At 32.1% G+C, this 14,725-nt stretch overlaps 1 protein-coding gene across 1 annotated transcript; it reads right to left on the reverse strand.

Moving 5' to 3' along the window:
• Positions 1-1,277: 1,277 nt before the first annotated feature.
• LOC148309339 (uncharacterized) lies at positions 1,278-10,736 on the reverse strand. The gene is made up of 6 exons (XM_088260216.1): positions 10,580-10,736; positions 5,233-5,415; positions 4,889-5,032; positions 4,223-4,443; positions 2,680-4,141; positions 1,278-1,698 (listed from the first exon to the last, which is right to left on the reverse strand). The coding sequence occupies exons 2-6, from the start codon at positions 5,351-5,353 to the stop codon at positions 1,529-1,531; spliced, it is 2,118 nt and encodes a 705-aa protein (XP_088116342.1). The 5' UTR covers positions 5,354-5,415; positions 10,580-10,736; the 3' UTR covers positions 1,278-1,528.
• Between the last annotated feature and the right edge of the window lie 3,989 nt (positions 10,737-14,725).

Below are 14,725 nucleotides of genomic sequence, written 5' to 3' on the forward strand. Positions count from 1 at the left end.
CATCGAAGGCGGCTACACTCGAGAAAATCCTACGGAAAGGACACCTAGTAAATACACAAATTTATTTATGAGGTTCGCGTCAGCCGTTCCTTTGCGTAACGATAGAAATACTTAACCATTTTTGCGAAGTACTTTATTTTTACCATCCAGTATTTTTAAAAATGATTTTGCAAAGATCGACTGCACGCAGGATAGGAAACATGAAAATTTATGCCATAGACAAAAACGGCAAATAATATTATTGTATAATATTATTTTCTTGACAGTACTTACCTTTTCATTAAATTGTGAGGGGAAAAATATCCACTATTTATTGATTATTTTCGAATGTTCAATAAACAAACCTCTTTCCTTTCTAATCAACATTTATTATGAATTTTTAGATATTGTAGATATTATCAATACCACAAAAACATGGAAAAGATTTTCAGAATTCGGTGTCTGATTTTTAGAATTATTTTACTCTTTCTGCAGTTTTAATCATTATTTAATTTTTAATAATTAGTTCTTCATACAAAATTATTGTTGCATAAAAATGTTATGAACTAAAAATAAAACATTTGTTGTGTACGTATGTTTTAATATGTTTAAATTTATTTTCGATTGTAGATAACATCAAACCGTTAGTTTGATGATATTACAAGAGCGTTGAACCTATATATTTATTTACATAATTGTGCATTTTAGGTATAACAAAAATACTCATTTTAATTCCATCTACCGGCGCACACTGTCATCTTTAAAAACAAAATATTACATTTTTTATAGTAACTGCTGTTGTTCATAAATGGCTTGTTAAAAACATTTATAGACAAAAAACTGTAACTTTTAAATACTATATCTACCATTAATTTGAGGAAGTGCATTATTAATTTTTGAAAAGTATCAGTTTTATTATGATATGTACTTCTAAATTCAGCATCTTATCAATCCAACTTGTGATTTTGAAATAGTTATCTCCTCCAATAATAATGCATTGGGAATATGTATTTTTTTTAACAATAAAAACAAAACTAACTAACCATCACGCCGCTTCACCGCAGGGGTAGTCAGAGAGAATAGAACGCCACACCACTCTGTCTTTGCAAACATTCTTCGACTCTTCCATGTTCATGCATCTCCTCATACATACCCGCTGATTCTTACAACTGCTAACCTGACCACTTTCAAGTATTTGGCATACCTGATCGGCATAAGTTTTTCTCGGTCTTCCTCTGCTCCTTTTTCCAATTACATTCTCCTCACTTTCAATTGTTCAACATGAAATAAAACTATTATTTAAAAAAAAAAACAATATTTTATTATTCACAATATCTTATTTATGTATACAATCATGACTTATTATATGGTTTAATAAATAACGTTTTGCAAAAAAGTAATACTAAAAAAATATAATTCTTACACCTATTATGATAGAAATCCTGTTATTTTTAAGAACTTCTGAAACATGCCTGACAATATGTTATGTTTGATTTTCGCCTTATTATAAAGGTATGTATTTATGTCGCTACGAGGTAAAGGTGTGTATTTATGTCAGCGGTGGAGGAGTGAGAGCAGTTGGCGTGAGATGTGCGTGGAAACGGCGTGCAGAACGAGTCCAATGTCTCGCTGGAATGTGTTGCTGAGGGGAAATGAGGGCATCCGACATCACACCAAGTCTTACACCTCCTGCGTAGTTCTGGATGGTCAAGGACATGCCTAAATAAAAAAGAACAGTCAGTTATAATAATAGGTCTGTTCTGCAGTCAACATTCTTGATATTGTTATCAGGGAAGACTGAGCGACATGTATTTCAAAGAAAGAATCAAGTCGTGACAGAGCATAGAGTCGAACCTAAACCCTCTGACTCTGAATCTGCAATACTAATCATGGGACCACAACCTGCAAGTTACTTAGTAAACTAGCTCACATAAGTGACTAGTACGTATGGAGCTTTATTGCTGTAGATATCAAATATATGCTTAATAACACACAGACCTGATCTCAAATTTGTGAAAATCTATTACAACGAACTATCTATCCATAATAGTATCTTGTGACTGTCTTCTATGATAAAAAAATGTATTATGTAGAGTTACATTTTTTGAAATCAAAGATGCATAAAATAATACAAGATACCTTTGTGTACATTTTCCTTGATACAAATAACGTTTTTTTATTATTTCAGTTTAGTATTAAGCATAAAATAATTTTTTAATGTAAGATTGTGATAAATAAGAGGGTCTAAAATGAAGCCAAATAATCGAAGCACATCTTTGAAGATAAAGAAAAATTGATATTTAGTTTCAAAATGGTAAAAAATCACATTGAGAAAAATACTAGAAACAGGAGCAATGCATTCATATGATCAGATAGCATTCGTATTTATATGAATCTCGAAACCAGAGAATCATTTAGGTTTGTTTAAGTTTATTCTGAGCCCTGGATTGATGTTTGTGCATTCACTTCTGTAGTTTAGTAGTTAGTGCATTCATTTACCCTGCTTGATATCCCAGGTTCCATTCCCAGGAGGGTTGAAGTAGTTTTTCAAGTGATTTTTTTAGCCAAAATATTTATTTAATATTACTATGGACTGGTATAAGATAGCTCAACTGCCTTGATTCCATGCAGCACCTTATGCATCTTTATGTACAAATAAGAATCAGATGAAGTACTTTTAAAAATAAATTATAAACTCACTGATATTTCCTTGTGGTGGTCTCCAGCAGATAAGTGATAGCACCGTGTGGCCCCATCTCGTCACTCGATGCCTTGTATTGTTGTCCCCTTGCGACACCTCTGTGATGGCTACAGCATATTTTCTAGTACCATAATTTAGAGCTACCCTCGACAAAACTGCAGGTACAGCTTTCGTTATGTATGGGCGCCATCCACTGAGAGCATTAAGTGCTCCTTGACTTTTCTGAACTCTATCAAGTTCTGTTGAGATGGCTTGGATTTCATCGCTCGCATGTCCCATAGAGCTATTTCCAACAGGAAGCGTTAAATAAACCACCCCGCTTTTAAGGTGACTGTGAGAACTGTTTTCAACAGACGCCATGAATGTATCACACGTCACAGACCTCGCTGTGGCTAACACAATATCCGGAATCGATACGCCGGATTGATTGAAGTATTCTTTCAAGCAAGATGTCGTCATCGCCAATAAAACTTCGGTTTCTGTGACTTTTTCAGAGACTGCAATTTCTCTGATCCACTTTCTAGACACTGGCGGGGACCAGGCAATAACTTTTCTTCCACAAGTTGACATATATTGCAATTGATGTTCCTCGGTATTAGTATCCCTAAATAATAACTCTTGCGTAATACTTATTGGTGCCATGTAAATCATTTTGGCAAAGTATATAATTTCTCTACCCGCTGCGCACATGAGTGGTAAATAATTATGCAGCAGAGCTACGAAAGTATTTGGGTACAAACAATATTGGTGGTTCATACAAGAACGGAATGCCTTTACTTCGTAATATATCTTTATAGGGAATTTGACTAATACCAAGATGTTGATCCACAGTATTAACTTAAGTACATTTGTGAATACTGAAATAGGATTCAAGGTGATTAATACTGAAAATATAAGATTTCCCGGAGTAAGACATCTCCTTACAGCTTCACGGTGAAAGGTTGATATAAAATGAGTTATGTATGATGCCGGGTCCGTTTTGGTTTGGGATGCAAATTTTCGGAATTCTTTGCAAGTGGCAGTGAGGGTTATGAAAAAAATTGTGATGCAATGGAATAATCCCGGATACTTTTTAAATAGTTTTGGTGACTCGACAGGATCATATTCTGATATGAATTCATTCCAAATGTTGGAAAAACTGTCACTCAATCTGAAATACAAAGAAGGAAGGGCAGAAGGAGGGTGAAAAATGTTACTCAGTGGATTAGCTTTGGCAATGTCTGGTTGATTATTTAATATATCATCGTCAGAGTGACAAGATGGGACGTTATATTCATCTTCTTGGTCTAGTAAAAGAAAATCTCCAATGTTCAATGCTTCTTCCTCTTCCAGAAGTAAGTGATGCACTCGAATAAGCAATCCGTATTTTGGTTCGGATGATCCAATATTTGGAATGATAATTATCTGCCAGGGAGGTGTGTATTTTGGCAGGTATTTTGAAACAATTTCACTGATATGTTCCTGGAAAATAAACACCAATCATTTTTACTGTTAAAAGAATGTTACTTATGCTCATTCACAAGTATATTATGCAATATTCACCTGAATATTTTGATCAGTTATTGGCCGCCCCCTAAATTTAGGGCTTCCATGAATGAGATGGTTTTCTAAAGCAATGGTAGATGACATCAACCAGGCATAATTTCCCCAACACGACACCAAGACGGCTCGTAGTTTGGGAAAACGTAAATTGCCCGATCTGTCTCTTTTCTCTACAACTTGTTCCAATAGCGCTTGTTGTATAAGTGCTGGGTCACATGTTCCTAGAATGTTGATAAACAGTAATCATTATTAAATTGCCAATAGTAATGTTATTTAATCTGGAACACTTATTTGATTAACAGTAAGTTACTTAGTACAAATACGACTATTTGCTTTCAAAACATTTATAAAATGTCATAATAAACAGAATATAATCAATACTTAGACCCAAAAATTATATCTTACATCCCTTATCTATGAAGTATTATTACTACCGGATATGAAAATGAGTACATATTTTGACAATTATTAATGAATGAAAGCTAGAAATTTTAGAATGTAAACAGACAAACATTTTTATTTGAGTCCACTTGTATAGTTTATGTAAGTTTGAAATGACAAACACATAAATACAAGGGCAGTGTTAAATTACATTTGTATCTCTTTTTAACGTAATAAATATGACATAAAGATTCATTAATATATTATTTGATTTAAAGTTTTTACCTTTGATAGTCATGAATACATTAATTACACCTTGATTTCTATGTGTATCTAGGAGAGTTCTAATGGAGTCATTTTCCACAAATGACAAATGTGGAAATCTGTTGGCAAGAAGCTTTATCCACAGGTTTTTAGATACCTTTGCAGCTGTAAAAATAATAAGGATTATTGCATAAAAAAGGGCTTGCGGATATCAAGAGCAGTCTTTATTGATATGACACAGTCGACTCAGCTTTGAGTAAAAGTAAAAAAATAATTAATTAAAAGCCAGAGTAGTGTGAAAAAAGCTATTTTTCACCATGAAACATTAATCAATACACCTGTTTAGATTAAATTAAAATTCTTACCAACATAGATGCAGAAAATAATCGGCAATGCACCAACGCAGACAATGAACGCAGTAATGTTTAGAAAATGGATGAGGAACCCTAGCCCACTATTTCCTTTTCTTTCTGATGTACTTGCCATATCCAAATTGGTGCAATTATTACATAGGTAGAGAATTTAAATTGACTTCGATATCTGTAAACCTGAAGAAAAAAAACATGTTTATATGGAATGTGGCTAAACTGAAAATGAAATAAATGTTTTTTTTTTAATCAATGGAAGATAACAAATGTTTTTAATCAAGTAATTCACAACATTTAGAGTGTGTCCAAATACTTGTTCACAAATCTGGGATTTCTCCACTTAACTACACAGCCTATGGCGATCGAAAGCCTTGTAAATACCCAGACTTTTATATTCTTTTTCATCTTCTTGTCCCAGTAATCTTTGTATCATACAAAGTCAGACAATGCAGTTGGAGACCATGAGCACCAAATAATAGAAACATTTGTAAACGCCAGCTGTCATAGTTGTTTGATACAATGTTCTGTAACATAATCAGTGGCGTGCAGTATTTTTAATGAGGGTTGGCAGTAGAGCTGGTTAGTAAGATAAGGTAGGCACTACTTAGTACAGTAGGCACTGATTGTGTTTTACTATATGGGTTAAGTCATTAAACACAGAGACTAAGTATAAAATAATTATTCATAAATGGATACTGGAGGTGGGGAGACCTGAAATAGATCGCATCTTTTTGCTATTTTGTATTTGATTGCATGTCATAAATAATTTCTTTTCATATAATCATATAAATAAATATTGTAAAATGTGCCCTCGGCACAGGCAAATCCAGTGAGGGGACATTATTATAAATTGTAACTATGTATGTGATGAAAAATAAATGAATAAAATAAGATGTAATTACAAGAAAATATAATATTACATTATATAAATTCAAAGATTGATTATTCAATCTATAAAATTTACTACTACTACTACTACTACCATCACGCCGTTTCACCGCAGGGGTAGGCAGAAAGGATGGAACGCCACACTCTTCTGTCCTGACATACACTCCTTGCCACCTTCACATCCATACATCTAGTCATACATGCCCTCCGATTACAAAGACTTTTAACACCGCCAGATTTTAGGTTCTGATTGATCTGATTGTGCCAAGTCTTTTTCGGTCATCCTCGTTCTGTTTTCCCGCTCACATTCGCCACATGTATTTTCTTATTCATTCTCTCGCTATCCATACGCTCCACATGTCCATACCACCGTAAAGAACTCTTCCTAATGTTTTCTATTATTCCTTGTTCAGCCTTACATTCCTTTCTTATTTTTTTAATTCTGTCATACAATGATTTTCCACACATTCATCTGATGAAGTGCGTTTCAACAGCGTTCACTCTGCTTCCATCCTTCCTTTGCCAGTTCCGTGTTTCGCTTCCATTCACTCGTGTCGGTACCAGCACGCCATAAAACTTCATTGTAGCAAAAAAAGGTGCAAAAAATGATTCTTAATTATGTACAATATAACCAATTGAGTTTCATATCAATAATATTTTTTAAATTTCGTTGTGTCATGTTTATTTTTAATTTAAAATGTAAAAATTATGTCACTTATAATTATTAATAACACTGTTTATTTGCAATTAAGTTAAAATATTGCACCAAGCGATTAAAATTGGTATTTTATTCGTATGATAAAGGCTAGTACATACTACCAGAAATTGATGTGGCGTTATACCGTTTTACATTGATTTTAAGATGCCAGCAATATTAAGACTAGCCCTTACTTTTTCATAGCTAGAAGTAATAAATAAGAAAATTAAATAAATACACCTATTTTTTTATTATATAAACTATTGTTATATGCCACGAGGTTAGTTCAACTTAGGATTGTTAAAATTAATACCGGCTTAAAAATGTGTTGTTAAAATTTTATTTTATTTTATAGAATGCCACACCACCCTGTCTTTGCAAACATTCTTCGCCTCTTCCACATTCATGCATCTCGTTATAAATCTTATTTAGCCTTCTTTGCTCCACTGCCTCTTCCGTATCGCCCGTATTCGAAAAAAAATCTTATTTGTGTTTCAGTATTTTTAACCTTTTGTCCGCCTCCGTAGTGTGATGGTCAGCACGCTCAGCCACCGTACTGGAGGTCTCGGGTTCGATTCCCGGGAGGGTCAAATAAATATAAGTGATTTTTTCACATAATTTATTTAATATTACCCTGATCTGTTTCCTGAGGCGGAGGGCTGATGACCTTTATTCATGTGTTAACGATCAAGATAACACTGCGTTTATATGATGCAGTGCCCTATGCACTATCGGGGTGCGGATAAGGGTTGGAAGAATAATATTTTTTAACCTTAATCCCATGTCCAAAATGAGTGATGGAAATTATTCATCGGGAATATTACATACATGACTTATGTATGTAATATGTTTTAAAAATAAAAAAATAAATAACATATACTACACATTATATTTCTTATCACGCCCGGATGTTTCCACAATCGGTGCTTATTTGAACTCTTATTAATTGTATTACTTTTTAAATATAATTGGATTAAATAATTTTATATTTTTTTCTTATTAATATCAGCTGTGATAAACACCAAGGTATTTTGTGTGGCGATCATAGGTATACACAATACTAAAAACAATTTACCAGGGCCGGATCAATGCATTTTGGGCCAAAAAGCTACCTGGGAAACGTTAGAATCGTAATAAAATACTCAAAATAATTTATATATTAAATGTTAAAATTAAACACTGATATTTTTTTTAATGTGTAGAACTTCATTTAAATTTATTAATTAAATATTAAAATCAAGCACTAATTTTTAAAGTCTACTAAATTGTATTTCATTATTAAAAACACATAAAAATTAAATTTGTGACACTTGTTTCGGCTTATTTTGGCATATTCAAACTACTTTTGTCATAACAAGGCGAAACAATTGTCACAAATTTTATCTTTATGTATTTTTAATAGTAAAATACAATTTAGTAGACTTTAAAAATTAGTGCTTGATTTTAATATTTAATTAATAAATTTAAATGAAGTTCTACACATTAAAAAAATATCAAATCTATAAATAAACTCATAAAAAATAATACAATAAAACGGGAGATCACTGTAATCAAATCCTTAAAATGAAGGCAAGGCTGATATAAGCATTATCTATAAAATTAAGAAAGGGGTTTGTGACGGTTTGGACTCGTGGAACGAATGAGTGAGGAAAGAACAGTAAAACATATTTATGAGGCGAATGTAGTTGTAAATGGTAGAAGAGTATCAAGGAAAGTGGTCAGGCTGGGGTCGTGATAATCAGCGGGTATGTTTGAGGAGATCCATGAATGTGGAAGAGGTGAAGAATGTTTGCAAAGACAGAGTGGTGTGGCGTTCTATATTCTCTCTAAAACTCTTCAAAAATTCATCGGTACTTTGTACAGTACTATCTAAAACTACTTCATGACTTCATGACTGTAGACTACAGTTGACCTGATGATGGAAAACTGGTAGTCATGAAGTAATGTTTTTAAGTGGTGTTACACAAAGCAAACTATGAATGATAAGGAGAGTGTTATATTGCCATACCACAAAGTTAACAATGTTTTTAAAATATTTTTTTTGCCTACCCCTGCAGTGTATCGGGCGTTCTCAAACGTCTTTATTTTTTTGTGCTCTCCAACTATTTTGCATCTCTGTCTGACTCACATATTATTGATGAGACTAACTGGGACTGACTACAATAGCCCCCCCCCCCCCCTCCTGCCTACTACCAACTATTTTGCTGCAATTTTTTTTTATGATTTTGAACTAGTGTCTTCTCTATAAAACATATCCTCAATGATTTCTAAAGCATTGTATTTCTCAGAATATTTATCATTAGTTTGCAACCAAAAAGTTTTTTTAATGGAAAACTTGTATATATCTACACCAGTTATTTTAAATTAATTAAATAAATATTCTAATGTAGTGTTCAGTGGATTTGGCTACCATACTGGAGGTCAAGGTTCGATTTCAAGACGGTCAATATATGTATAGTTTTTTCACTTTAATATTATAATGCGCAGATATGATTGATTATCAACTAAACATTGCAATTTGATTCAGTGCCCCATGCACCAGTGGGTGCGGATATTATTGCCGTCAGTATTAGTAAATAATTTTATGCAGAAACGTAGATATGGATATTTAATTAACCATTAAATTTATTTTTCATAATATGTATGCCCTAAAAGTATCTTTAAATCATTGTTGAATTTATTTTTTGTTAATCTTTTAGATAGATGATTTTGATTTTTTCCATCAATCAAAATCCAATGATTTTAATTAAAAAAATTAAATGAAGGATTTATTAATTACTCATACCAGGAGTTGCTGTGCGGATTCGATATGTATTAGCCAATTTTTTCTTTACAGAATTCTATGTAAGTGTAAAACTAGAGTTTTTTTTACTTAACATAATGTATGCCCTATCTACATTAAAATAATGAATTAAATGAATATTATTTTCAGTTACACCTCATTAAGATTAATGTTTTTGTTTTAATACAACATATGTGTATTATGAATAAAATTGTTCGTTAAAATCGAAATAATTATTGGAAACAAAATAATAATTACAAATTTCGAGAGTCATTGCTAATTTAGGTACTTAAATAACAGAACAATTCGCTCACTCCTTTCAAGAACGTCATAAATAAAAAAATGTCAATTTTCAGTTGTGCATGTTTTCGGAATGCTCAGAAAATGTACTATATCCCGGCAAAAGAGGCATATTTTTAACTTAATATTTACCCGCTACAGGGCAAAAAATGTTGTTTTTGCATTTTGAAGACAATGTATTGTTTGATTATTTTTTTAAATATATTAAATATTTTCAAATTGAGAAAAAACCTTCAGGTTTTACCTAAAAAGATCTGTTGCACAGTAAAAAGTTCAATTAGTGGCTTGATATTTATTTTTAATGCATTGTATTATATTTTGAAACTTTAAAAACGTTCTCCTGAAAAATCAAGTTTTTTGATTTATGACGTTCTTGAAAGGAGTGAGCGATATGTGTATTATGAATAAAAGTATTCGTTAAAATCAAAAACAAAATAATAATTACAAATTTCGAGAGTCATTGCTAATTTAGGTACTTAAATAACAGAACAATTATCCATATCACTAGCAACAAAAAGCTATTTCATTTAGATATTGATAAAGTTCTTAAATTAACCTTACATATGTAACACTTAAACATACAATAAAATGTATTAATACGTACAATAATAAAATAACAGCACACAAGTCACTTTCAAAAACAAAATTTAGAAAATGAATAAAAAAAATATACGTACTTCCCACACTTTTGTATCCACAATTATAATGACGTTATTCGTTCACTGCACTACATTCACCAAAACGGAAATCACCAGGAGGAATAATCGGTGAATTACTATTTTTCCGGAGTAATAAGGCCATACATGTTAATTGTTGTTCGTGTGATCTCGGTCTGCCGCAATAGCGTGTTCTTTGACCTAAGAAATGTCAGTTTAATGTTTGTTTATTTACAATCTACAGAAAGATAGCACTATCGATTTAACGAGACGAACGAGGATCCGGCAATGTTTTGATTCAATGCTGCACACACACTGTCCCTACGCGGTATTATGTCAACATACATTTATTTGTTGTATCTGATTATTGGTCGGTTTTTCAGGAATAACCGAAATGGAGCATAAACCCTTAATCAGGCCTGGCCAATCCAAACTGCACCCCGGGCCGCATCGATGACCTAAACTTTTGCCAGGGGACGCATACAGATATTAGAAAATAAATTGTTTCAACGAATTTCATAATTATTGATTGTTTTGTAAGTATTAAAAATAATTTGAATGCAGAGGTATTCAAAGAGTACAATCAGGGTAATTATGAAAAAAAACATTACTATCACCGGATGTGAGAAGAAAACATATTGAACCAAAAAAAATATGATTGTAAAGTAATAAACATTTTGAAAATTTTTAACTAACAAAATTATCAATCAAAACACATAAATCAAACAATATTACCAATTTTATTTCAAATAAAAACAATTTATCAGTGGCCACTCAGTGCGAGATTTGAGTTTCTTTTCGGTTATTTATTTTTCCAAATCTATTTCAATAGTAAAGGTTTTTTGAGATTGCCTTAAATTGGCGATGCTGAAGCGCTTGCGAACGCATATTGTTCACTGTTTTTATGCAACAACATGCATGACTTGTTCATAGATAATATTTGAGCACATAAATATTTTTGATGTATCAAACAGTGTATCACACATGTATAACTGGTTCAAAAATATATTTGTCATACATATCTGTGCAAATTTCACGTTACCCTGGATTTTCTAATAATTTAATATTGCATGGATGTAAAACAACGGCAGCAGGTATTTTTTTTAGTTAACTTCCGGAAAACTTAAAATCTATAAAAAATTTTCATACCTTTAAAACTAAAATAAAAACATACTAGGACTCGTCCCTACCTAGACTCCATTCCAAGGAATATTTTTTTTATTTTCAATTTACGTTGTTTATTTTTAATTATAATTATAATTTACTTTGTTTATTAAAAAAAATGTAAAACGAACTCCCTCTCTAAACACAAGTATCTACTTTATTAGAGAGGTAGAAACGTTATATTTGAAATTTATTTTATATTTACCAACTATTTTGTATTATTTAAATATATATTTTGTAAAAAAAAAAATATATTTTTTTAATGATCGCGGGCCGCGGGTTGGCTACCCTTGCCCTTAATGATAAAAGCACTTTGTTTGTGTGCCATCATTATCATTCATCCTATGTAGTCGCCATTGTGAGAACTTTTTCCATGAATAATATTGTAGATAAGGATTGTCTTATTTTTCCTTCATAGATCCTTAAAAATATTTTGACGAGAATATCAATTTGATACTAACCATGTTATTTTTATTTTATTTTCAATAATTGATTCGGCAGTCACTTTGTGGTAAAACCTATCGATTTTTAATTTAAAAAAAATACTTAATAAATATCACTATTTCTTAAAATCTACTGTGACACGTGTTTCGATGCATTCCGCATTATTTTCAAACACCGTGTTTTATTTTATTTTATATATTTTTTTAAACTTTCTTATTTGTGCTTCAGTCTTGATAACCTTAATCCCATGTCCCAAAATAAGAAACGGAAATTACTCATCCGGAATATTATACATATGACTTATCTATATAATATGTTTAAAAACAAACAATTATCTATTTAGATACAATGTAAAATTGATCTTTAATAATATGAAGGCAAGGTGAGCGGACTTACGCTTCAGGTACCGGTCCAGGGTTTTAAATAAATATTTGAGTGGAAAAACACTTACGTAACCAGGTAAATAATTAACCATCATGCCGCTTACGCGCAGAGGTAGGCAGAGAGAATAGAATGCCAAACCACTCTATCTTGGAAACATTCTCCTCTTCTACATGCATGCATCTCCTCTTACATACACGCCGATTATTCCGTCTCCCGGCCTGACCGCTTTCAAGTATTCGACATTTCAAGTTTTCCTCGGTCTATCTCTGGTCCTATTTCCAACTACAATATATACGCCTCATAAATTTGGTTTACCGTTCTTGGCTCACTCGTTCGTTCCACGTGTCCAAACCGCCTCAAAACTCCTTTCTTAATTTAATTTCAGCATTGCATTCATTCCATTTATTCGCTTTATTTCCTGGCATCACTAATGTACATTGATTTTAACCTTCCCTTGGAATAGAGCCCGACATCGCTATGGAATAGCATAGTAGCTAAACGCGGTAATCACTACACCATGGAGGCGGACGAAGTGGAGATTTTTACAGGAATTCAATTTCGGTTTTGTTTTTATTTTTCGGAAATTTTAAAAATCCTAAATGTCTCATCGACGAAGATAAGGAATTCAAACTCCTCTGATTTCAGAAACTTTAAATTCATTAATTTTTCCTAATATCGTTACATTTCCAAGATCTTCAAGACACCAACGTTGTTAACGATAACATATTATGTCGTCAAATCAGGACGGAAGGCAACCCTAATGTAGATACAAGTAAGCAAAATGTCCATTAAACTACCTTTACTTCTGGACTTTTATTTTATCGTAATTTTCAACCTAATTATCGTATCGTATTGTCAGGAAGTTAACGTTACCGTTTTTTTAATCCCCGAATAAAGTAAAGTCATATTTACCGAAATTCGGCTAATCTACTTAGATATAGGGGTCGTAATTCTACCTCTGATGTGATAAGTCAGTTTGTAAACTTGCGTTTATTCTTCTTCTTATTATATCGCTCCACTGCATTATGGAAGATGAGTAACATCACGGCTTATGTCTATCATCACACTATCAGCAACCGCTCTGAACAACCATCTGTTGTTGCTGTGGGAATGTTTACTTGAGTTCTTAACCCAGTTGTACGAAGTAAGGTCCAAAAGTTTTAAGCGTGAAGATGTTCGTATAGCAAAATAAATATGATTTATTTTTTTAAATAAAAACACTCTTTACGCTAAATTAATTGTATTGTAACAGATTACTTTACAAAAGTGAAATTTTATTTATTTTGAACACATCGATTTTTTTAGTAATCTGTTATACCACGCATATACATATATACATATCGTAGTCGTACAGGAAAAAGTGACTAACTAACAAAATGCAAAATGTTCAGAAGGGCCATATAAGTCGCTTTTGCTTGGAATGAAAATAAACATTAATGCAGTTAGTCATTTTTAACAAGTCAATATATTATATTTCCATGTTTAAAATCCTTTGTGATTTTTTCAGGGCAATATTAAGCTAGTAAGATATCAAATAGTCAATGATTACGTTTTTGTAAAAAGTGCACTTGGTCACATTCTCCTGTATGACTACGATATAGTCAAGCTGTGATTGTACCGCCAATTTTTAGTATACATAGTTTTCTCTTACGTTTGTCATTTCCAGAAAGTTTAACAATATATTTATTTTAAATAATATTATCGCTATAAGTCAGGAACCGTAAAAAAAGGCCACATTAAAGCAATTTAATGATAGTATCATCCCATTTGTGTTATTGAATAGGATACTCGAATGTATTTTTCATCGACACATAAAATGGCTAAGGTTCGAAGACATGGCCTAGGTGACGTTATCCATGACAGAAGGACCTACAACCTGAGGACAAGGAGAGCTGACCCCAACAGTCTACGAAGACGATAAGGTGGGATGGAGCCAGGAAGAAGAAGGAAGAATACATGAAAAATAATGTGAAATAACTCAGTATTTTTTATTACAAATTATTAAATATATCTTCATCCATCAGACTAGAAACTTTTGAGCAATACTGTGTAATTGAATAGTTTTCATCGAAAGCAGTTATCAAAACAAATACGAATTCAATGCTATTCACGGAAATCTTGATTGGTCAATTTTAATACCTAATATTTTACTTATCTAGTCTTTATTGATAAGAA

This window comes from Brachycentrus maculatus, unplaced genomic scaffold (genome assembly GCF_059751285.1).
Source record: "Brachycentrus maculatus isolate JH-2025_06_01 unplaced genomic scaffold, ASM5975128v1 h1tg000129l, whole genome shotgun sequence".
Classification (NCBI taxonomy): Eukaryota; Metazoa; Arthropoda; class Insecta; order Trichoptera; family Brachycentridae; genus Brachycentrus; species Brachycentrus maculatus.

Coding starts and splice junctions, on each gene's coding strand:
- LOC148309339 (XM_088260216.1), bottom strand. CDS start 5,353: ATGGCAAGTACATCAGAAAGAAAAGGAAATAGTGGGCTAGGGTTCCTC. Junction 4,142..4,222: donor TAACTGATCAAAATATTCAG/GTGAATATTGCA, acceptor TTTATTTTCCAG/GAACATATCAGTGAAATTGT. Junction 1,699..2,679: donor ACCACCACAAGGAAATATCA/GTGAGTTTATAA, acceptor TTTTTTATTTAG/GCATGTCCTTGACCATCCAG.